General features: G+C 44.5%; 1 protein-coding gene across 4 annotated transcripts; it reads left to right on the top strand.

The window, feature by feature from the left end:
• Positions 1 to 6,783: 6,783 nt before the first annotated feature.
• kdm2ba (lysine (K)-specific demethylase 2Ba) lies at positions 6,784 to 25,124 on the top strand. Of its 4 annotated transcripts, none has more exons than XM_060931059.1 (12): positions 6,784 to 7,493; positions 10,691 to 10,963; positions 11,235 to 11,378; positions 11,505 to 11,621; positions 12,756 to 13,025; positions 19,584 to 19,784; positions 19,866 to 20,097; positions 20,194 to 20,482; positions 20,574 to 20,737; positions 21,639 to 21,800; positions 22,073 to 22,291; positions 23,412 to 23,937. In XM_060931059.1, exons 1-12 carry the CDS (start codon positions 7,437 to 7,439, stop codon positions 23,507 to 23,509), a joined length of 2,226 nt encoding a protein of 741 aa, XP_060787042.1. In that variant the 5' UTR covers positions 6,784 to 7,436; the 3' UTR covers positions 23,510 to 23,937. The 4 variants fall into 4 exon arrangements, with proteins under 4 accessions (XP_060787042.1, XP_060787041.1, XP_060787039.1 ...); XM_060931058.1 differs by lacking the exon at positions 23,412 to 23,937 and adding an exon at positions 23,945 to 25,124 and having other exon boundaries at positions 6,785 to 7,493; positions 11,505 to 11,591; XM_060931056.1 differs by lacking the exon at positions 23,412 to 23,937 and adding an exon at positions 23,945 to 25,124 and having other exon boundaries at positions 6,785 to 7,493.
• The last annotated feature ends 1,001 nt before the right edge of the window (positions 25,125 to 26,125 follow it).

The following is a 26,125-nucleotide window of genomic DNA, read 5'->3' as shown; positions in this document are numbered from 1 at the left end:
GCTGTTTTTTACCCCTTTAAAGTACTAGTGCTGTTTTTTACCCCTTTAAAGTACTAGTGCTGTTTTTACCCCTTTAAAGTACTAGTGCTGTTTTTTACCCCTTTAAAGTACTAGTGCTGTTTTTACCCCTTTAAAGTACTAGTGCTGTTTTTACCCCTTTAAAGTACTAGTGCTGTTTTTACCCCTTTAAAGTACTAGTGCTGTTTTTACCCCTTTAAAGTACTAGTGCTGTTTTTACCCCTTTAAAGTACTAGTGCTGTTTTTTACCCCTTTAAAGTACTAGTGCTGTTTTTACCCCTTTAAAGTACTAGTGCTGTTTTTACCCCTTTAAAGTACTAGTGCTGTTTTTTACCCCTTTAAAGTACTAGTGCTGTTTTTACCCCTTTAAAGTACTAGTGCTGTTTTTTACCCCTTTAAAGTACTAGTGCTGTTTTTACCCCTTTAAAGTACTAGTGCTGTTTTTACCCCTTTAAAGTACTAGTGCTGTTTTTACCCCTTTAAAGTACTAGTGCTGTTTTTTACCCCTTTAAAGTACTAGTGCTGTTTTTTACCCCTTTAAAGTACTAGTGCTGTTTTTTACCCCTTTAAAGTACTAGTGCTGTTTTTACCCCTTTAAAGTACTAGTGCTGTTTTTACCCCTTTAAAGTACTAGTGCTGTTTTTTACCCCTTTAAAGTACTAGTGCTGGTTTTTACCCCTTTAAAGTACTAGTGCTGTTTTTACCCCTTTAAAGTACTAGTGCTGTTTTTACCCCTTTAAAGTACTAGTGCTGTTTTTACCCCTTTAAAGTACTAGTGCTGTTTTTTACCCCTTTAAAGTACTAGTGCTGTTTTTACCCCTTTAAAGTACTAGTGCTGTTTTTTACCCCTTTAAAGTACTAGTGCTGTTTTTTACCCCTTTAAAGTACTAGTGCTGTTTTTTACCCCTTTAAAGTACTAGTGCTGTTTTTACCCCTTTAAAGTACTAGTGCTGTTTTTTACCCCTTTAAAGTACTAGTGCTGTTTTTTACCCCTTTAAAGTACTAGTGCTGTTTTTACCCCTTTAAAGTACTAGTGCTGTTTTTACCCCTTTAAAGTACTAGTGCTGTTTTTTACCCCTTTAAAGTACTAGTGCTGTTTTTACCCCTTTAAAGTACTAGTGCTGTTTTTACCCCTTTAAAGTACTAGTGCTGTTTTTACCCCTTTAAAGTACTAGTGCTGTTTTTTACCCCTTTAAAGTACTAGTGCTGGTTTTTACCCCTTTAAAGTACTAGTGCTGTTTTTACCCCTTTAAAGTACTAGTGCTGTTTTTTACCCCTTTAAAGTACTAGTGCTGTTTTTACCCCTTTAAAGTACTAGTGCTGTTTTTACCCCTTTAAAGTACTAGTGCTGTTTTTTACCCCTTTAAAGTACTAGTGCTGTTTTTACCCCTTTAAAGTACTAGTGCTGTTTTTTACCCCTTTAAAGTACTAGTGCTGTTTTTTACCCCTTTAAAGTACTAGTGCTGTTTTTTACCCCTTTAAAGTACTAGTGCTGTTTTTACCCCTTTAAAGTACTAGTGCTGTTTTTTACCCCTTTAAAGTACTAGTGCTGTTTTTACCCCTTTAAAGTACTAGTGCTGTTTTTACCCCTTTAAAGTACTAGTGCTGTTTTTACCCCTTTAAAGTACTAGTGCTGTTTTTACCCCTTTAAAGTACTAGTGCTGTTTTTACCCCTTTAAAGTACTAGTGCTGTTTTTTACCCCTTTAAAGTACTAGTGCTGTTTTTACCCCTTTAAAGTACTAGTGCTGTTTTTACCCCTTTAAAGTACTAGTGCTGTTTTTACCCCTTTAAAGTACTAGTGCTGTTTTTACCCCTTTAAAGTACTAGTGCTGTTTTTACCCCTTTAAAGTACTAGTGCTGTTTTTTACCCCTTTAAAGTACTAGTGCTGTTTTTTACCCCTTTAAAGTACTAGTGCTGTTTTTTACCCCTTTAAAGTACTAGTGCTGTTTTTTACCCCTTTAAAGTACTAGTGCTGTTTTTTACCCCTTTAAAGTACTAGTGCTGTTTTTTACCCCTTTAAAGTACTAGTGCTGGTTTTTACCCCTTTAAAGTACTAGTGCTGTTTTTACCCCTTTAAAGTACTAGTGCTGTTTTTACCCCTTTAAAGTACTAGTGCTGTTTTTACCCCTTTAAAGTACTAGTGCTGTTTTTACCCCTTTAAAGTACTAGTGCTGTTTTTACCCCTTTAAAGTACTAGTGCTGTTTTTTACCCCTTTAAAGTACTAGTGCTGTTTTTTACCCCTTTAAAGTACTAGTGCTGTTTTTACCCCTTTAAAGTACTAGTGCTGTTTTTTACCCCTTTAAAGTACTAGTGCTGTTTTTTACCCCTTTAAAGTACTAGTGCTGTTTTTTACCCCTTTAAAGTACTAGTGCTGTTTTTTACCCCTTTAAAGTACTAGTGCTGTTTTTTACCCCTTTAAAGTACTAGTGCTGTTTTTTACCCCTTTAAAGTACTAGTGCTGTTTTTTACCCCTTTAAAGTACTAGTGCTGTTTTTTACCCCTTTAAAGTACTAGTGCTGTTTTTTACCCCTTTAAAGTACTAGTGCTGTTTTTTACCCCTTTAAAGTACTAGTGCTGTTTTTTACCCCTTTAAAGTACTAGTGCTGTTTTTTACCCCTTTAAAGTACTAGTGCTGTTTTTACCCCTTTAAAGTACTAGTGCTGTTTTTTACCCCTTTAAAGTACTAGTGCTGTTTTTTACCCCTTTAAAGTACTAGTGCTGTTTTTACCCCTTTAAAGTACTAGTGCTGTTTTTTACCCCTTTAAAGTACTAGTGCTGTTTTTTACCCCTTTAAAGTACTAGTGCTGTTTTTTACCCCTTTAAAGTACTAGTGCTGTTTTTACCCCTTTAAAGTACTAGTGCTGTTTTTTACCCCTTTAAAGTACTAGTGCTGTTTTTTACCCCTTTAAAGTACTAGTGCTGTTTTTTACCCCTTTAAAGTACTAGTGCTGTTTTTACCCCTTTAAAGTACTAGTGCTGTTTTTTACCCCTTTAAAGTACTAGTGCTGTTTTTACCCCTTTAAAGTACTAGTGCTGTTTTTACCCCTTTAAAGTACTAGTGCTGTTTTTACCCCTTTAAAGTACTAGTGCTGTTTTTTACCCCTTTAAAGTACTAGTGCTGTTTTTACCCCTTTAAAGTACTAGTGCTGTTTTTTACCCCTTTAAAGTACTAGTGCTGTTTTTTACCCCTTTAAAGTACTAGTGCTGTTTTTTACCCCTTTAAAGTACTAGTGCTGTTTTTACCCCTTTAAAGTACTAGTGCTGTTTTTACCCCTTTAAAGTACTAGTGCTGTTTTTACCCCTTTAAAGTACTAGTGCTGTTTTTACCCCTTTAAAGTACTAGTGCTGTTTTTACCCCTTTAAAGTACTAGTGCTGTTTTTTACCCCTTTAAAGTACTAGTGCTGTTTTTACCCCTTTAAAGTACTAGTGCTGTTTTTTACCCCTTTAAAGTACTAGTGCTGTTTTTACCCCTTTAAAGTACTAGTGCTGTTTTTACCCCTTTAAAGTACTAGTGCTGTTTTTTACCCCTTTAAAGTACTAGTGCTGTTTTTTACCCCTTTAAAGTACTAGTGCTGTTTTTTACCCCTTTAAAGTACTAGTGCTGTTTTTTACCCCTTTAAAGTACTAGTGCTGTTTTTTACCCCTTTAAAGTACTAGTGCTGTTTTTTACCCCTTTAAAGTACTAGTGCTGTTTTTACCCCTTTAAAGTACTAGTGCTGTTTTTACCCCTTTAAAGTACTAGTGCTGTTTTTTACCCCTTTAAAGTACTAGTGCTGTTTTTACCCCTTTAAAGTACTAGTGCTGTTTTTTACCCCTTTAAAGTACTAGTGCTGTTTTTACCCCTTTAAAGTACTAGTGCTGTTTTTACCCCTTTAAAGTACTAGTGCCCTTCTGTACTGTTTTTCTTCAGGACTGCATCCAGACACAGCTGCATTAATACTCCCTGTTCACACCCGCCCTCTTTATATCAAATTACTTTATTATAATTTATCAGTATTTCTCTAGTCAGCGTTTTAAAAAGAGAGATTTTACCTCGTGAGAAACTGTTCGTCTGTGTTTAATGTTGTTATGCTGAAGGCACACAGGAAGGACACACGGTCACATCTCACTGTTTTAATATAAACATACAGCAATGAAAGGTTTTACCTGAGAATGAAGATGTGCATGTGTTTAATATTTTATCAGATGTTTGTGTATTTACTGGACAGATGTTTACTTCATGGTTGAAACAGAAAAGTTTTCTGGTTAATTTTAGTTTTATTCTCACAGCACACAGCAGGGGGCGCCAGTACACCTCTATAAAGTCGCCTGTTCCCTGCAGTAGATTTGAGCTTCTCTGTGGAGCCTGTTTCAGTCATGCGGTTCGAACACCATTTTTATTTCCTAAGAGTGAACAGTGGTTCTTATGAGCTGTGGATCTGAATCAGGGTTACCCTAGCAACCAGCTGAAACACCAGAGCAACTGCACAGCAACACCCTAGCAACCAGCCGGAATACTATAGCAACCACTGAGCAACAGCCTATAAACCAAGAAGCCTTTATAGGTCACACGTACACTCGAGCACAGACTGAAGCACACAGTGAAATTTAACCTCTGCACTTAACCCATCTGAAGCAGTGAACACACACATGCACACACAAGTGAGCAATGAGCGCACACACACACACACACACACACACACTCAGAGCAGTGGGCAGCGATGCTACAGCGTCCGGGGAGCAGTTGGGGGTTCGATGCCTCGCTCAAGGGCACTTCATCCCTTCCTCAGGCCACGGCTGCCTCATGTTAATCTAACTGCATGTCTTTGGACTGTGGGGGAAACCGGAGCAGACACGGGGAGAACATGCAAACTCCACACAGAAAGGCCCCCATCGGCCACTGGGCTCAAACCCACAACCTTCTTGCTGTGAGGCAACAGTGATAACCGCTACACCACCGTACCGTAAACCACCTGGATCACCCTAACAACCACCTAGCAACACCATACTAACCATTTAGATACCATAACAACCATGTAGTGACACTGTACCAACCATTTAGATACCATCGCAACCACCTAACAACACAGGAGGCTTGTTTAAGCTGGACAGCAAATGCACATGTTGATTACCTTCACACACAGAGTGCTGATATCCTGTTGTCTTTGTAGCTTACTAATGAACACATTAATTACTTTATTTCTGATTAATAATCTTAACCTTCATATTTGTTTGATTGTAACTCCTGAACAGTGTTGTTCCTAACAGCGTATGTTCCCATGTACTGTTCCTGATTATCCTCTGAACAGCATCCCACATTCCAGTGCAAATTCCTGCACAAGTGCTGGCAAATAAAATCTGATCCTGAGTCACAGCTGAACTCGGACATTCCACAGGAACTTTAAATCTCACTGTCAACTCTACATTCTTCATTCAGGAAAAATTAATAATCAGCAAATCACTGTGGTACAGGAGAAATAAATAAAGCGCTTGGGCATGCTGTTATTGGAAAATGATCAGCAATAACCGTGTGTGTGTGTGTGTGTGTGTGTGTGAGGGGCAGATGTTCCTCCTTAGTTCATTCCCAGCTGCCAAGGCCTTTTGTCGCTGTTCCTTATTGCAGCCTTTGTGTGTGAAAGATGCAGTTGTCAATCTGCCTGTTGCTTTAAGAAGTGAAAGATGGAAATATATTGAGATTTTTGGAAAGATTGTCATTTAAAAATTAACAAAGTATACACCATTTCTGACCTAATTTAAAGTAAATCTTTTCAGATGTTTTAGCTAAAAATCAGAGGAAGCGACGACTGACAATTTCTCTTTTGCCTGTTTTTACATTTGTATTATTTTTACATTATAATGTTTAATACTATTACTATTTATATTACTAAACATTATAAAGTTCTTTTCATACACATGCAAGTGACAGATAAGAATTAAAAATGTATTAGAATGCAGGATGAAGTAAAAAAAGTAAAAAGAAAACAAAATAAGCATTAAGCTTGTTATTAATATAAGCAATAAGGAGATATGTACATAAATGTAGAATAAAATGAAGTTTTATCATTTTATATAGTTTTTGTTCAGCTGTAATTATCTTCAGTGTCAGCAGCAGATGGTTCTGTAAAAGTGACATATTTCAGTATTGTTATTTAAATCCAGGGTCTTGACCTCCTGAAGGCTGATGAGGTGTGTGTGTGTGTGTGTGTGTGTGTTGTTGATGATGTATGACTGTCTGATCCACACACTAATGCTCGGATATTAGTCTCACACTGTTTGTCTGGTTCTGACCCAAATAATGCCCTTATTCTCTAGACTACTGCAGTTCGACATAATAAAAGCTCTTGGTTGTTATTTCGTACATTAAGCAGTCAGGTGTCTATATAGGGCGTCATGAGTCATTTGGAACTTAACCCAAGTTAAGGTGAACGGTAAGATACGTTAACAAACGTTTTTGTTTACCCGTGTTGAAAGCGGTGCTCTTTAATTATTAGCGTGTAAAGCCCGAGGACTCGATCGAATGAGGAGTCGATTCTCTGATCCACGATCCGGCTCCTGATCCACCGCAGGGGAGTCGATTCGGTGGAAAGTGATTCAGAAAAGGGAAAAAAAGATTATTAGTAGAATGTGAAAGTCGGAAGTGTATTTTATTTATTTATATACTGGATTATAATTGCATATCTGTAATGTATTCTTCATTTTAAAGTGCTGTGTGTTTAGTTTCTCGACTGGAGGATTATGAACAAACGTAAGGATTCGGATCAAAATTAGAGTCGGTTCCAGCCATTCCAGAAGCTAGCGGACTAGCGCGTGCCATGCACTCAGAAGTCACGTTAATCGTTGAGGAAGTTTAAAAAAAAATGTTCGTGTTTGCGTCAGAAACGCACTTTACAATCGCGCTCGGTTTGTTCTCATGCGGTGAAATGAACTCTGAGGTGTCGCTTGAGTACGAAGTGTCAAGTGAATGAATTAAAGTGAACGTTTTGTTTATGTTCGCTACACATCACGTTAGCCACCGCGCTAGCAACTTCTTTGTGAACAAGCGTCCATCCAGCGGCCACGCCCCTCCTCCCCTCACACACAGCGTACGTAAGCTGTAACTGTCCTCCATCTGGATTCTGATTGGCTGGGCGAAATTTGTTACGGCACATCTCTTCACGAATATGCAAATTACAGCAGCGTCAAGTTAGTGTGAGTGTGTGCGCTAACAAACAGCGAGCTAGGCGAGTTAGACTGAGAGCGCAAAGATACAACGAGAGAACAGCAAAACAAATAAGAGAAAGAGAAAAAGAAAGAAGAGGGCGGAAGAGAAAGAGAAATAGAGAGAGATATCCCTTTCTCACGCTCTCTCTCTGTGTGTGTGTATCCAGGAAGGGGAAAATAGGTGGTTTCCGCCATGATTGTGTGTTTGTAGGACGGGCGATGAAAGCGAGTCGCCATGGCGCTGTCTCTGAGTGCAGACGATGAGGATTACGACTCGGACACAGCCGAACAGGTCAGTGTGTGTTCACTCACTCACTCACACACACACACACACACTCCTATCCCTAAACTCTCAACAGTAAGATTTCTGTCTTCTTTCCTTCGCAGTGAATGTCTGTGCTTCCTGATTCTGCTTTTAAAATGGAAGACGTCTCTGTCTCTCTCTCTCTCTCTCTGTCTGTCTGTCTCCTGCTCCCTATCTAGGGAAGGGAACAAGGGAGTAGTGAGCTCAGAGCTGTCTGTCTTCTCTTTGTGTCCACTAATGATGCTGTGCTCCTTCCTCAGAAGCTGTAACAGGGTTGAAAAGCTACAACACTTCACTCACACTCCATTTCCTGTTTTCCAAGGTTGTAGGAGCTGGATGATGTTTTTATGCTGTTGTAGACTGACAGATGGAGATGATGATGAGGGTTAGGTGTTTATGGGGGTGTGAGACGGGTCAGAGGAGACGTCAGAAGCTTTCGGTGGCCTGTGAGTGGACCGGTGTGGTGTGGTCCTCCAGGTTCTGGACAGAACCACCCAGAGAGAATGGACATGTGTGTGTGTGTGTGTGAGTTTGGCTGGTTTGGAGGTGAGAAAATATTTGTTTTTCCAGATGGAGAACTAAAATCCCCTTTTCCTCCACATTCCCATCTGAAGACTTATAGCGAAAGAAACCAAAAGCACTTCTGTTCATCTCCACTTCCACTTTCTTTACATTTTATATCAGGTTCAAAATCCTCAGTCAAGCTTCATTATAGCACATTTACCCACAGCTACTTCCAAAAAAAGCAAATACATTATTTTATTAATTGTTGTTGTGATAATAACAGTGAGCGTCCAAAACTTTGGCCAATACTTTTAATTCTAACTAAAATAATTGGACATCAAAGTACCAGGTATCGAAACAGAACAAAATACGATGAGTCGTGCATTTTCTGTCTGACTCTCAGATGTGCACGACGCTGTTGTGTAATGCCTGATGTAGTGTGTACAGCCTACAGGAATTCACTGGGGAGTCATTTAATGACAGATAATTACTTAGACTGAAGAATTTCATAAAAACAAAAGTTCAGGATAAAGTTGGACAATGGTGCCCTAGATTCAGAAGTAGGGAGCTGTTTGGATTGGAACACAGCCAACCCAAACATCACAGCTGAACATCATCTCTGTAAGAGAAATATTAGGAATTTTTAAAAAAAACTTTTGTAGAGAAACAAAGCCAAAGCGTATAAATCATGTTCCACTGTGAACATAGCAATTGTTATATTAAATAAAATAATAATCAACAAAGCATTCAGTTAAAAATAAAATAAATACAGTTGCTGTGCGCTTCAGACACTGAGGGTGCTAATACTTTTGATGTTTCCTCACTGATCATACAGTGTGTTGAATGTGGAGTTGAGTGCACAGAGTGAGCGGTTATCTGACATGACGTAGCGTGTGTGTGTGTTTTAGATCAGCGTGCTTTGATAAGGTCATCTTGTCTTTTGGTGCAAATGTTTGTGCACCCTCAAGACATTTTATATCAGTGAGCAGTTTCTGGGGTTTTTAAGTATTTTCCATTATTATTATTATAACTGTTAAAAATGGTCAATTATTGTGTTAGTACAATAATAGTGAGAAAATATTAAAAGGAGATCAATTCAAAAGTTTGTGCACCCCCTCCTCCTTCCTCTCGGTCTAATTGATCCTGACAGTCCAGATGTGTTCTTTAACTTGTACAGTGATGTTTGGACACATTTTTCCTCCATCTTGTGTATAAATAAATATTTAAACACTATTTGTCACAAAATATTTAATTCACACATTCTTCTGCAGGAATATTGACTCATTAAAGTAATAAATAACAGAAAAAAGCGAGTGTGTTTACTCTGAGCAGTGTGGGATAAAATATAACTAGTCTGGATTACTGTTTATTCTTTTGTGTGTGTGTGTGTGTGTTGTGGGATTGTTCAGAGATGACTACTCTAATGAGTGACTTATTGGCAGTGTTATTCATACGCGTGCTTGTTTCATGAGAAAAAGTCAGTTTTCTTCAGAACTGGGAACAGAGACAGTTTGTGTTTATGTGGAAGTTTAATAAAGGTTGAAAGTTGGATTGGAACACAGCCTTTTGTTTTTTTTTTCCATTCACATTAATGTGAGCTCTGTGTAGTTCTTGGTACACTACAGTACACAGTGTGCACTTGTTGAGAGAGAGAGAGAGAGAGAGATCAGTAGTGTTTGCTGTAGCGGTTAATCTGTTTTTGTCAAATCCAGTGTGTAGTTGTTCACTAATCCAGATTAAATGGTGACTTTTTTGCTTAGTACTAAAATCTGTCACTGCTGGATGAGGAATAAATCAGTTTTATTACCTTTTTCATTTTAAATTCTTATTAAATCTGCTTTTCTTCACATTGTGCTTTTATAACTTTGCATTCGTCCAGATCTGTTCTCATGAACATTCTCACAGACTATTAATGATTTGTTTATAAACCCATCATAGCAGTGTAATAACGGCTCTTACACACACCTGTAAAAAAATTTAATTCTCTCCTTAGCTCTTAGAGCAGATATTAGGGTGCATCAGTTGCCCCCTAAAAATGAAAAGTTCCTCCGATCATGATGCATTTTTGTTTTTATGTTCCTTTTGGTAAGAAAGCACACTGGGTGAAATATTTTGACAAAATTCAAAAGTTTAATGGTGGCACCAGGAGCTCAAAGTTATGGAAAAAGCTGCTATTTTATGACTTTTATGACAAAATTTCAATCACTTTTCATGAAACATTATGGCACCTTATAGAGTATACCAAATATCTTAGATACCAACAGCGTACGTTACACCTTACGTGTACGTCAAACCTTACACGAAAACATAAAATAAGCTTTTTTTGGCAAAAAATGAACCTCATGGTGCCACCATTAGACTTTTGAATATGGTCAAAAAATTTTACAGGATGTCTTTATTGGTGAAAAGGAACACCCGAACAAAAATGCATCAGATTTTATGAAAGTGAGGGCAACTGATGCACCGTAGCAGATATATAAATATACAATATATTTATTTATATGATGATGAAATTTCTGTAATAAGGTAATTACAATAATAATAATAATCCTTGTCTGTGAGGCCTTAATACAAGATTATAAAATATTGTTACAATTATTTTGTCATTAAAATTTCAGCAAAATAATGTTAATTATGACATGTGAAAGAGAGAGACTCATCATGTCCATTCTGCTCCACAGCAAAGGCCAGCTAACAGGCCCAAACCCAAGATGGCGTCTACGCCCACAGCGTCCACGCCCACCACATCAACATCCTCGTCATCAGCGGGGGGTGTGGTGAAGCTGCCATCCAATCGGAGCTCATCGGGGGCGCGGCGCAGACGCACACGCTGCAGGAAGTGTGAGGCGTGTGTGAGGAGCGAGTGTGGAGAGTGTCACTTCTGTAAGGACATGAAGAAGTTTGGGGGACCAGGACGCATGAAACAGTCTTGCATCATGAGGCAGTGTATTGCTGTAAGACACTGTGTGCGCGCGCACACACACACACACTGTTTGATAAATGCACATCCAGTCTCTAATTAATGACAGTAGTGCAACAGCTCTGCACGCAGCCTTTACCACGCCCTGCTGCTGGTGTTTTATTCACCACAGTGCGCCTTTCCCAGTATTCAGTGCGGCTGTGTTCCAAATCACAAGATTAATTATTATTATTATGAGCACACATAATGTGTGTTCCTTCATTTATTATCTTATTACAGATTAGTGTGTGTGTGTGTGTTTGCAGCCCGTTCTGCCCCACACAGCAGTGTGTGTGGTATGTGGGGAAGCCGGTAAAGAGGACACACTGGATGACGAGGAGGAAAAATTTAATGCCATGCTAATGGAGTGCTCCATTTGCAATGAGATCGTCCACCCTAACTGCCTAAAGGTCGGACTGGGGCTGCGTCCCAATCCCTCTAACCTTTACTGACTGTGTCCTAAACACTGTTCAGTAATTCAAAAGTTTTCTTTCTCTCTCTCTCTCTCTCTCTCTCTCTCTCTCTCTCTCTCTCAGGTGAAGGATGCAGCAGGGGTAGTGAACGATGAGCTCCCGAACTGCTGGGAGTGTCCCAAATGTAACTACGCTGGGAAGACTGGGAAAGTGAGTTTCAGAAGAGCGATCAGTGTGATGGTGCAGTTACACTAATCACTTTCATTACACAAAGATCGTTTATTATATTTTAATTAGTGCTGTCAAAAATGTCGCGTTATTAACGCGTTAACTTGACTCAATTTTAACAGCGATAATTTTTTTTATTGCGAGATTAACGCTCTGTGACATGATGTAGGTTTTTCATAAGCTTTTGAAACTGCCAGGAACTTGGAACAGAGACTTTGCTTAGAAAACCGATAGCAGCTAGACTGTAATGCCACGCCCCGCACAGCCAGAGTCCTCTGCCCTCCCCAAAGAACCAGCGCGGGCAGGGCGCGATAGTAGAGGTGGGATTTATGGCTCTTTGATGGGATCCGCATCTTTGTGATCCGTTCTTTGAAAAGAACCATTCAAAAGACTGGCTCATTTGGCTCTTTTTAAATATTTATTCAGTTTTAAGAAGACAGCACCTAAAGAAGCCAGATCCCTCTGAACTGTAAACTCAATGCTATCCCAGAAATCCTTCCTGTAATATGCAAATTTGGCCGCCTCTGATTGAACAGCGCGACGCATCAACAGGCAGAAAGTGTAAAAGTACAAAATGTGTTAAGTGAGCTGAAACAGTAAAGATCAGATTCAATGCAATATTTATCAACGAACAACTTAAAGTTAATATAATAGTGTACTTTATATTATAATCAAGCATGTCAAGCCTACCGTCACTGTGTAACCTGTCTCTCTGATTAGAATTGTAAACTAACTCAAGCAGTAGATCACTTCACTCATGGTTCTTTTGCTAGCCCTGGTGCTCGGCTTAGGTTTCACTTTGCAGTGGCTGTGTCAAGATGTGTTATGCTTTGCGATAAAAAAAACATTGGTACAAAGCAAGCCCATTCACATTTTTATGCTGATAAGAGAATTACAGTGGTTTTTCATGTGACAAAAATGTGCAATTAAATTGCGATTAATCGCGAGTTAACTATGACAGTCGCAACATTAATCGCGATTAAATATTTTAATCGCTTGACAGCACTAATTTTAATTAAAGCATAATTAGTGTGTAACTATAACAACAGTCATACTCTGATCTATAAGTGACTGAGGTATAAATTGGCGATTAAACGCGTGAGGTATAAAGTCGTCTCGTCTCGTCTCGTCCTCTTGGCCTGCAAGCAAAAACGAGGCCCAGGATTTAAGTACGCGTCCAACCTGCCGGGCTCGCTGCTGCGGGAACAGAAATCCACACGGGACAGCAAGGACGAGGGCGAGCGCAGGAGGGCCGAGAGGGACGATGCCCCCAGGATGGCCTGTGAGGACACGCCCACGCTGCTGATGCCCAGAGATGTGCCCCGCCCCCGACCCGACATGCCCAACTTCCTCAGGAAGAAGAAGAAACTGTTTGATGACGATGACGAGGAAGAGGATGCGAGTGCAAAGAAGAAGGTAATGTCAAAGTCTGGGTGGTTAATTACTCTCTACCCCCTTCCCACTACCCCTACCCCCTTCCCACTACCCCTACCCCCTTCCCACTACCCCTACCCCATTCCCACTACCCCATTCACACTACCCCATTCCCACTACCCCTACCCCATTGCCCCTACCCCATTCACACTACCCAATTCACACTACCCCTACCCCATTCACACTACCCCATTCACACTATCCCTACCCCTTCACACTACCCCATTCCCACTACCCCACCCCATTCCCACTACCCCACCCCATTCCCACTACCCCACCCCTATTCACACTACCCCACCCCTATTCACACTACCCCTACCCTATTCACACTTGCCCCTACCCCATTCACACTTGCCCCTACCCCATTCACACTTGCCCCTACCCTATTCCCACTACCCCTACCCCATTCCCACTACCCCATTCCCACTACCCCATTCCCACTACCCCATTCCCACTACCCCTACCCCATTCACACTACCCCTACCCCATTCACACTACCCCTACCCCCTTCCCACTACCCCTACCCCATTCCCACTACCCCATTCACACTACCCCATTCCCACTACCCCATTCCCACTACCCAATTCCCACTACCCCTACCCCATTCACACTACCCCATTCCCACTACCCCTACCCCATTCACACTACCCCATTCACACTACCCCTACCCCATTCACACTACCCCTACCCCCTTCACACTACCCCTACCCCATTCACACTACCCCATTCCCACTACCCCATTCCCACTACCCCATTCCCACTACCCAATTCCCACTACCCCTACCCCATTCCCACTACCCCATTCCCACTACCCCATTCCCACTACCCAATTCCCACTACCCCTACCCCATTCCCACTACCCCATTCACACTACCCCATTCACACTACCCCATTCCCACTACCCAATTCCCACTACCCCTACCCCATTCACACTACCCCATTCACACTACCCCTACCCCATTCACACTACCCCATTCACACTACCCCTACCCCCTTCCCACTACCCCTACCCCCTTCCCACTACCCCTACCCCCTTCCCACTACCCCTACCCCATTCCCACTACCCCATTCCCACTACCCCATTCCCACTACCCCATTCCCACTACCCAATTCCCACTACCCCTACCCCATTCACACTACCCCATTCCCACTACCCCTACCCCATTCACACTACCCCATTCACACTACCCCTACCCCATTCACACTACCCCTACCCCCTTCACACTACCCCTACCCCATTCACACTACCCCATTCACACTACCCCTACCCTATTCACACTACCCCTACCCCATTCACACTTGCCCCTACCCCATTCACACTACCCCATTCCCACTACCCCACCCCATTCACACTACCCCTACCCCCTTCCCACTACCCCTACCCCATTCCCACTACCCCATTCCCACTACCCCATTCCCCCTACCCCATTCCCACTACCCCATTCCCACTACCCCATTCCCACTACCCCATTCCCACTACCCCTACCCCATTCCCACTACCCCATTCACACTACCCAATTCACACTACCCCTACCCCATTCACACTACCCCTACCCCCTTCACACTACCCCATTCCCACTACCCCACCCCATTCACACTACCCCTACCCCATTCACACTACCCCATTCACACTACCCCTACCCTATTCACACTTGCCCCTACCCCATTCACACTTGCCCCTACCCCATTCACACTTGCCCCTACCCCATTCACACTTGCCCCTACCCCATTCCCACTACCCCTACCCCCTTCACACTACCCCATTCCCACTACCCCATTCCCACAACAATACCCCATTCACACTACCCCATTCCCACTACCCCATTCACACTACCCAATTCACACTACCCCTACCCCATTCACACTACCCCATTCACACTACCCCATTCACACTACCCCTACCCCATTCACACTACCCCTACCCCCTTCACACTACCCCATTCCCACTACCCCACCCCATTCACACTACCCCTACCCTATTCACACTACCCCTACCCTATTCACACTTGCCCCTACCCCATTCACACTTGCCCCTACCCCATTCACACTTGCCCCTACCCCATTCACACTTGCCCCTACCCCATTCACACTGCCCCTACCCCATTCACACTGCCCCTACCCCATTCACACTGCCCCTACCCCATTCACACTGCCCCTACCCCATTCACACTGCCCCTACCCCATTCACACTACCCCTACCCCATTCACACTACCCCATTCCCACTACCCCACCCCATTCACACTTACCCCTACCCCATTCACACTACCCCATTCACACTTGCCCCTACCCCATTCACACTGCCCCTACCCCATTCACACTACCCCTACCCCATTCCCACTACCCCTACCCTATTCCCACTACCCCTACCCTATTCCCACTACCCCTACCCCATTCACACTACCCCATTCACACTACCCCTACCCCCTTCACACTACCCCATTCCCACTACCCCTACCCCATTCACACTACCCAATTCACACTACCCCTACCCCATTCACACTACCCCATTCCCACTACCCCTACCCCATTCACACTACCCAATTCACACTACCCCTACCCCATTCACACTACCCCTACCCCATTCACACTACCCCATTCACACTACCCCTACCCTATTCACACTACCCCTACCCCATTCACACTTGCCCCTACCCCATTCACACTTGCCCCTACCCCATTCACACTTGCCCCTACCCCATTCACACTTGCCCCTACCCCATTCACACTTGCCCCTACCCCATTCACACTTGCCCCTACCCCATTCACACTTGCCCCTACCCCATTCACACTTGCCCCTACCCCATTCACACTTGCCCCTACCCCATTCACACTTGCCCCTACCCCATTCACACTACCCCATTCACACTACCCCTACCCCATTCACACTACCCAATTCACACTACCCCTACCCCATTCACACTACCCCTACCCCATTCACACTACCCCTACCCCATTCACACTACCCCTACCCCATTCACACTACCCCTACCCCATTCACACTTACCCCCTACCCCATTCACACTACCCCACCCCATTCACACTACCCCTACCCTATTTACACTACCCCTACCCCATTCACACTTACCCCTACCCTATTCACACTTACCCCTACCCTATTCACACTTACCCCTACCCTATTCACACTTACCCCTACCCTATTCACACTTCCCTCCTACCCCATTCACACTACCCCTACCCTATTCACACTTACCCTACCCTATTCACACTTACCCCTACCCCATTCACACTACCCCTACCCCATTCACACTACCCCTACCCCATTCACACTACCCCTACCCTATTCACACTACCCCTACCCCATTCACACTACCCCTACCCCATTCACACTACCCCACCCTATTCACACTTACCCTACCCCATTCACACTACCCCTACCCCATTCACACTACCCCTACCCTATTCACACTCACCCCTACCCTGTTCACACTCACCCCTACCCTATTCACACTTACCCCTACCCTATTCACACTACCCCTACCCTATTCACACTTACCCCTACCCTATTCACACTTACCCCTACCCTATTCACACTTACCCCTACCCTATTCACACTTACCCCTACCCTATTCACACTACCCCTACCCTATTCACACTTACCCTACCCTATTCACACTTACCCTACCCTATTCACACTTACCCTACCCTATTCACACTCACCCCTACCCTATTCACACTCACCCCTACCCTATTCACACTTACCCCTACCCTATTCACACTACCCCTACCCTATTCACACTTACCCCTACCCTATTCACACTTACCCCTACCCTATTCACACTTACCCCTACCCTATTCACACTTACCCCTACCCTATTCACACTACCCCTACCCTATTCACACTTACCCTACCCTATTCACACTTACCCTACCCTATTCACACTCACCCCTACCCTATTCACACTCACCCCTACCCTATTCACACTTACCCCTACCCTATTCACACTACCCCTACCCTATTCACACTACCCCTACCCTATTCACACTTACCCCTACCCTATTCACACTTACCCCTACCCTATTCACACTACCCCTACCCTATTCACACTTACCCTACCCTATTCACACTTACCCTACCCTATTCACACTTACCCCTACCCCATTCACACTACCCCACCCCATTCACACTACCCCTACCCCATTCACACTACCCCTACCCCATTCACACTACCCCTACCCCATTCACACTACCCCTACCCCATTCACACTTACCCTACCCTATTCACACTACCCCTACCCCATTCACACTACCCCTACCCTATTCACACTCACCCCTACCCTATTCACACTTATCCCTACCCTATTCACACTTACCCCCTACCCTATTCACACTACCCCTACTCCATTCACACTTACCCCTACCCCATTCACACTACCCCTACCCCATTCACACTACCCCTACCCCATTCACACTTACCCCTACCCTATTCACACTACCCCTACCCTATTCACACTTACCCCTACCCTATTCACACTTACCCCTACCCTATTCACACTTACCCCTACCCTATTCACACTTACCCCTACCCTATTCACACTACCCCTACCCTATTCACACTTACCCTACCCTATTCACACTTACCCTACCCTATTCACACTCACCCCTACCCTATTCACACTCACCCCTACCCTATTCACACTACCCCTACCCTATTCACACTACCCCTACCCTATTCACACTTACCCCTACCCTATTCACACTTACCCCTACCCTATTCACACTACCCCTACCCTATTCACACTTACCCTACCCTATTCACACTTACCCTACCCTATTCACACTTACCCCTACCCCATTCACACTACCCCACCCCATTCACACTACCCCTACCCCATTCACACTACCCCTACCCCATTCACACTACCCCTACCCCATTCACACTACCCCTACCCCATTCACACTACCCCTACCCCATTCACACTTACCCTACCCTATTCACACTACCCCTACCCCATTCACACTACCCCTACCCTATTCACACTACCCCTACCCTATTCACACTTATCCCTACCCTATTCACACTTACCCCCTACCCTATTCACACTGCCCCTACCCTATTCACACTACCCCTACCCTATTCACACTACCCCTACTCCATTCACACTTACCCCTACCCCATTCACACTACCCCTACCCCATTCACACTACCCCTACCCCATTCACACTACCCCACCCTATTCACACTACCCCTACCCCATTCACACTTACCCCCTACCCTATTCACACTACCCCCACCCCATTCACACTACCCCCACCCCATTCACACTACCCCTACCCTATTCACACTACCCCTACCCCATTCACACTTACCCCTACCCTATTCACACTACCCCACCCTATTCACACTACCCCTACCCCATTCACACTACCCCTACCCCATTCACACTTACCCCCTACCCTATTCACACTTACCCCCTACCCTATTCACACTACCCCTACCCTATTCACACTTACCCCTACCCTATTCACACTTCCCTCCTACCCCATTCACACTACCCCTACCCTATTCACACTTACCCTACCCTATTCACACTTACCCCTACCCTATTCACACTACCCCTACCCCATTCACACTACCCCTACCCCATTCACACTACCCCTACCCTATTCATACTACCCCTACCCCATTCACACTACCCCTACCCTATTCACACTTACCCTACCCTATTCACACTACCCCTAACCCATTCACACTACCCCTACCCTATTCACACTCACCCCTATCCTATTCACACTTATCCCTACCCTATTCACACTTACCCCCTACCCTATTCACACTACCCCTACCCTATTCACACTACCCCACCCCATTCACACTTACCCCTACCCTATTCACACTTACCCCTACCCTATTCACACTTACCCCTACCCTATTCACACTTACCCCTACCCTATTCACACTTACCCCCTACCCTATTCACACTACCCCTACCCCATTTACACTTACCCCTACCCTATTCACACTTTCCCCTACCTCATTCACACTACCCCGCCCTATTCACACTACCCCTACCCCATTCACACTTATCCCTACCCTATTCACACTTACCCCTACCCTATTCACACGACCCCTACCCCATTTACACTTACCCCTACCCCATTTACACTTACCCCTACCCCATTTACACTTACCCCTACCCTATTCACACTTACCCCTACCCTATTCACACTTACCCCTACCCCATTCACACTACCCCTACCTCATTCACACTTGCCCCTACCCTATTCACACTACCCCTACCCCATTCACACTACCCCTACCCCATTCACACTGCCCCTACCCTATTCACACTACCCCTACCCCATTCACACTACCCCTACCCCATTCACACTACCCCTACCCCATTCTCACTACCCCTACCCATTCACACTTGCCCCCTACCCCATTCACACTTGCCCCCTACCCTATTCACACTACCCCTACCCTATTCACACTACCCCCTGTACCCCCTACCCCTTTAACTGTTGTAAGCTACTCATTCTGGAAGATAAATTGCCTGAGTCGCTCCTCTCGATGCAGCTGAAGAAACCGTGGAAGCCGGAGGAGTCGTTGCTGCCAAAGATGTCCTCGATGAAGATGGAGGAAGAGGAGCAGTCGGAGGCAGAGGAGGAGAAAGAGGAGGAGAACAAACAGCCTTCTCGTGGCACAAACAGGAAAGATTTGGTGTCTGTGAGGAAACAGGAAGAGGAGAGGGACGAGGACGAGGACGACACACACAAGGTACACGACTGTGTTTTATCCTGATGTTGCGCTGCGTTCTGATGTTCCCCGTCTCCGATGCTGACTTTACACCTCTGTCAGTTTGTGAAGGAGGAGGAGGAGGAGGAGGATGAAGGCAGCGAGCTGCAGGAGCGAGTGCAGAGAGCACAGCGGGCAAAACGAGCGCAGCGCAGGAGGACGGGACGAAACGATCACTCACTCGCTAACGAGAACATGCAGCCTGACGACAGTGAGAACGACGAGAACGATAAGAAGAACATCCGGAACGGGGAGAACGGAGAGAGGGCACACCTGCGGGCACGCGAGATGAACGGCAAGAACCTTAGACACCGCGGAGTTTATTTATTTTTGATTCATGATGTATGTGAATCTCAGTGGAATAATTTTTTGTGTGTGTACGTGTACACAGGTGCATCATGGGAGTTGCGTCATTTTTACCCATCTCAGATCGTACCATTGGGTCTGAACCGTATCCCCCCGCCCATCCGGCCGCCGCCCCCCCGCTCACCACCCAAATGTGTTCAGATGGAGCGTCACGTGATCCGCCCTCCCCCCATCTGCCCTCCTCCTGATAGGCTGCCGCTGACTGATGGGCGGAGCCACGTGGTGCAGCGTGAAGCCTGGTTGTCCATTTTCAGTCACCTGAGCCACCGTGAGCTGTGTGTGTGCATGCGGGTGTGTCGCACCTGGAACCGCTGGTGAGGGAACATTAACACTGGGGCTGTACACTTTATTACTGTTGGGTTATAATACTCACCTGTGTGTGTGTGTGTGTGTGTGTGTGTGTAGGTGTTGTGATAAGCGTCTGTGGACGAAGATCAACGTGAGCCGCTGTAAGTCCATCACCCCTCTGATGCTGAGTGGAATAATCCGGAGACAGCCGATCATGCTGGACCTCAGCTGGACCAACATCTCCAAGAAGCAGCTGAGTTGGCTCATCAACAGGCTGCCTGGTGAGTGTGTGCGCGCGTTAGGGTGCATCAGTTGCCCCCTAAAAATGAAAAGTTCCTCCGATCATGATGCATTTTTGTTTTTATGTTCCTTTTGGTAAGAAAACACACTGGGTGAAATATTTTGACAAAATTCAAAAGTTTAATGGCAGCACCAGGAGCTCAAAGTTATGGAAAAAGCTGCTATTTTATGACAAAATTTCGATCACTTTTCATGAAACATTATGGCACCTTATAGAGTGTACCAAATATCTTAGATCCACATTTTTAGTCCATATTCTAAATATATTATCAAGCACAGTTTGAGTTTTAGCTGTTCATTGAATCATTGTTCAACTACTTTTAAACAATACAAATGTATTATGAATCACATTAATGCTTCTCAATCCCTTGCAAAGGTTCTTAACATCATCTCTGGCTCACAAGAAATCAATAAATGGAGTCCAACATTGTGATTCAAACCTTACGCGAAAACATAAAATAAGCGTTTTTTGGCAAAAAATGAACCTCATGGTGCCACCATTAGACTTTTGAATATGGTCAAAACATTTTACAGGATGTCTTTATTGGTGAAAAGGAACACCCAAACAAAAATGCATCAGATTTTATGAAAGTGAGGGCAACTGATGCACCGTAGTGCGTGTGTGTGTGTGTGTGTGTGTGTGTGTGTGTGTGTGTGTGTGTGTGTGTGTGACTCACCACACTCGCCACTCACTCCCTTGCTCCTGGTAACTCCTTGTGTTAACATCGTATCCAGGGAAATTGCTTAGCAACAACACATCTGGATAATGCAAATCCCAGAACCATTACACAACTGTTTATCACAGAGTAACACTGTATGTACTTTACAGGTGTATATTCTGTGTGTGTGTGTGTGTGTGTGTGTGTGTGTGTGTGTGTGCAGGTCTGCGTGTGTTGGTGCTGTCCGGTTGTTCCTGGGCGGCGGTCTCTGCTCTCTGTACGTCCAGCTGTCCTCTCCTGCGCTCTCTGGACCTGCAGTGGGTGGAAGGGCTGAGAGATACACAGATTAAAGACCTGCTGTCTCCACCTACAGACAACAGGCCAGGTAGCGCACACACACACACACACACACACACACACACACACACACACACACACACAGTATTGTGGAGCTTGCCCCCTCCCCCCAACCCAAACACGTTTTTCTGGAGTATCCGCTGTACACATCCCTGTGAATGAGTTGTTACTATAGAAACGATAACGTATCAGAACGAGCTGCTGTTATAGAAACTTAATCACCACATTCTGACCAATCACAGTCCAGCATCCAGTGGCGGTGTAATCATACATAACGCATGGCGTGTGTGTGTTTTTCAGGTCAGATGGACACTCGGAGTAAGCTGCGGAACGTTCTGGATCTGCGTCTCTCGGGGTTGGACATCACAGACGTGTCTCTGCGTCTCATCATCAAAAACATGCCGCTATTAAAACATCTGGATCTGAGTTACTGTAACCACGTCAACGACCAGAGCGTCAACCTGCTGACCGCTGCCGGAACCACCACCCGCGACTCTCTCACTGACATCAACCTGTCAGGTACACACACACACGCACGCGCGCACAGTGTTCATTCCCCGGCCACTTTAATAGGAACGTGTTGTTGATTCTAAGAAAGTTAGAATGTAATGCCTGCAGCACGCTCAAAACAAAAAACAAGTGGGACAGAGGCAAAACAAGACTGAAACGTTTATAGGATATTCATATAACACCATTCTGGAAGATTCCACAGTAAGCAGGTTAATTGGTAACATGATCAGGTATAAATCATAGGCGGCACGGTGGTGTAGTGGTTAGCGCTGTCGCCTCACAGCAAGAAGGTCCGGGTTCGAGCCCCGGGGCCGGTGAGGGCCTTTCTGTGCGGAGTTTGCATGTTCTCCCTGTGTCTGTGTGGGTTTCCTCCGGGTGCTCCGGTTTCCCCCACAGTCCAAAGACATGCAGGTTAGGTTGACGTGGGGCGGCCTTGTGCTGAGGTGCCCTTGAGCGAGGTACCGAACCCCTGACTGTTCCCCGGGCACTCTGGTGTGGCTGCCCACTGCTCTGAGTGTGTGTGTGTGTGTTCACTGCTTCAGATGGGTTAAATGCAGAGGATGAATCTCACTGTGCTTGAAGTGTGCATGTGACGAATAAAGGTTTCTTCTAAAAGGAGCACGTACCAATGGATCAGTCTTTGCAAGCAAGGATGGGTTGGGACTCCTTTGTGCCAAAACTCGTGAGAGAATTGTTAGTCAGTTCAAAGGATGGCATGGTGGTTATGTGCACTGTCTTCTCTCTCTTCCCTTTCCAAAGCTGAGCTTTGATCAGTGTAGTGTTTTTTGTCTGTGTCAGTAAAGAAAGTAAACCAATTGATATTTATATGCAAATGATGAATACACACTCTCACCAGCCACTTTAATAGGAACGTGTTGATTGTAAGATCCCTGTTCTTGGCTGCAGGAGCGGAACCCAATGTGTTCTTCTGTTCTGCTGTTGCATGCTGAGATGCTTTTCTGCTCACCATAGTTGTAAAGAGTGATTATATGAGTTACTATATCCTTCCTGGCCAAAAAAACAAAACAAAACTCAAACCACCTTGAATCTGTCCATTTCCCTCTGACCCTCTCTTATTGCTCACTCACTCAGTGTTTTTTGTTTTCTGCACCATTCTGTGTAACTCTAGAGACTGTTGTGTGTGAAAACCCCAGGAGATCAGCAGCTTCTGAAATACTCAAACCTTCACGCTCCATCTGGATCAAACCAGCACCCAGACCACAGTGACAGAAAGAAAGTCACACTTCACTGTGAGATCACAATTCTCTCCATTCTGATGTTTGAACATTGTGAACATTAACTGAAGCTCCTGATTTGTATCTGTGGGATTTGATGTGGCAGGAGATCGGCTGATTACGGAACTGCAGAAAATAAAACCGCAGGTGGGGGTGTTCCTAATAAAGTGGCCAGTGAGTGTACACTGCACTCCCCTCCTGCAGTGCGTTGTGGGGATTAATACTATATTACAGATGTGATTATAAAATCAGAGCACTGGTGAATACGGCGTTTTTTTTTTTTCCCTGCGTTGTGTGGTGCTTTTTGATGACATCATGATGTTACCTCTGCTCAAGGGAATATTCAGCAGAACAGGAAATGACAGAAACCTATTGTTAATATTTGGTGTGTGTGTGTGTGTGTGTGTGTGTGTGTGTGCGTGCACAGTGTGTAACAGGATAACGGATCAGTCCCTGAGCTACTTTAAGCGCTGTGCGAGTATCTGCCGTATCGACCTGCGCTTCTGTAAGCAGGTGAGCAGGCAGGCGTGTGAACGCTTCATCGCCGAGATGTCGGTCAGCGTCTCCTTCGGCCTGAAGGAGGAGAAACTGCTGCAGAAGCTCAGCTAACACACACACACACACACACACACAGTGAACATGCTCACACAGGACATTAAAGCATGTTTTGTATAATAAAATATGTATTTAAATAAAGACGCAGGAATGGAGGACACACACACACACTCATCGTGTTGCTATTGGAGACATAAATGCGATGTAGCTGCTCATGGTGTGTGTTATTTTGGTTTAATATCATTTTTTATCTCTATATAATGGATTTTTTATGTTTGTCGTCTCCGTGTTAGACGTGTGCCGTCCCACTTCCATATTGCCATGGTTACAATATTTAATCATGAAAATACATCTCACTTCAGTTGTCTCATTCAAAGGGGTGGGGCTTAAATTAAATTTGATCAAATCACATGACCTCACCACTCACCTTTGTTTCTGTGATCCGTTACGATGAACTGATCCAGCTGAAGCTAAGCTCCGCCCTTCTTGACTACAGACACGACTCGGGACATCTTTAAGAAGCTCACTCGTCTAAAATAAAGCGCTGAACAGAACATGTTCTGCGTTCCAGGGCGAGTGATTCTGAAGCGTGCACCCTGACGGTATCGTGAGAGAATCGCAGCGTGTCGGGATCGGCGCGGGTCTACGGCTCGTCGTTCAGACGCAGGGGTTCGGTTCACGTGCTCATCGCGGCTTTGTGGAAAACGTACGGTTTGTTTTTCGAGTCAGTGCCATACTTCCATGTTTCATACCTCATGTTTCTCTTGTAGAATTAAATCAAATGGAAGCTATAAACCACCTTATTTATACGTTTGGGTGAACTGAATGAATTTGAGTTTCATTTTCTATTAATACGTAAAGGAAATGTACAGAATGTTTGTGAGCGACTGCGTTGGGGATGTTGGTGTGTTTTCGTTGCACCGTCCTGCATTGTTCCTCCATCACTGTATTAAAGACTCGTTATTATAACGAGCATTCTTCACCAACTTAAACACTTCTGTGTAAATTTGGCTATTTATATTTGTACGCAGTAATAAAAGAAAACAAAATGCTGTGTGTGTGTGTGTGTGTTAAACGCAGCCCGAGGACACCAGGTGAGAATTCCACAAAGCGAGCTCAGCCCAATTTCTGTCAATTTCAGTTTCACAAATGAAGCTAATCATAAAACCCTGCTGAGTTACTATGGCAACATGTGCTTTTGGCCACACCCATTCCATGTCAGGTTCAGTACTGAAGCTGAGTTGAGCTTGATGAGTTGTATTGACAGCGTCCTTTACGTGTGCGATCCCGTCAGGCTGAAACGACCCTCGGGACCGATCCCGCTGGAGCACACGGTGAGAAAGGGATTACGTGTCCAGTGGGAAAGATCACGTAGACTTTACATCAAAATATTTAGTTTCTCATCAGAGTGTGATTTCATTACTTCTTATTTCCAGTAATGGTGCTTTGAGTCTCTGTATAATTTAATCAGAAGTCGTTGTTCAGACTGACGCTGGTGCCGTATCGCTGTATCTTCACGCTGCTGATACGGCTGATTATAGATCACATGCACGTGTGTGAGCCTCGATTGGCCGAGTTCAGCTTGAATTAATGGAAATAAATGAGCCTGGATGAACCTCTTACACTAAAACAAATAAACCCTGCTTTTATTAGCTGCTTTCATGAACCATAACCAGATTATAATGTTATTAGGGGTCCAAGTACTGAAGGTTCTGGGTAGAGGTCCAACCACCACCAACAGTTCTGATTAGGAGTCTGAGTACTGAAGGTTCTGGCTGCAGGTTTACAGAAAACAAAAATGTAACTTAACCGTAGGAGAAAGTGTTTGGTGACTCTGAAGTCCTTCGAGACGAGTCTTGCCCTTCAGCAGTCATCATGGTAACAAGATCAGCAGTGGGTTTCCCAAAAGCCTCTTAACACTAAGAGCATCTTAACTAGGAGAGAGAGTGTTCACTGTGCTGCTCGCGCTACCATTTAATGATGATGTTTGTGCTGCGATGCTTTTGAGAAACTCAGGCCTGACCCCTGTCTAACGGAACGGACCGAGAGGCGT

Source organism: Neoarius graeffei, chromosome 10, assembly GCF_027579695.1.
Source record: "Neoarius graeffei isolate fNeoGra1 chromosome 10, fNeoGra1.pri, whole genome shotgun sequence".
Taxonomy (NCBI): Eukaryota; Metazoa; Chordata; class Actinopteri; order Siluriformes; family Ariidae; genus Neoarius; species Neoarius graeffei.
The sequence above is the reverse complement of the archived record's forward strand: the minus strand, read 5'-3'. Positions and strand labels throughout refer to the sequence as shown.

Bases quoted from the DNA above. Each gene is read 5' to 3' on its own strand.
- kdm2ba (XM_060931056.1), top strand. From the start codon at position 7,437: ATGGCGCTGTCTCTGAGTGCAGACGATGAGGATTACGACTCGGACACA. The intron at 11,622-12,755 runs GTGCAGTTACAC...TTGGCCTGCAAG, and splicing joins GAAGAGCGATCAGTGTGATG to CAAAAACGAGGCCCAGGATT. The intron at 13,026-19,583 runs GTAATGTCAAAG...CTCTCGATGCAG, and splicing joins ATGCGAGTGCAAAGAAGAAG to CTGAAGAAACCGTGGAAGCC.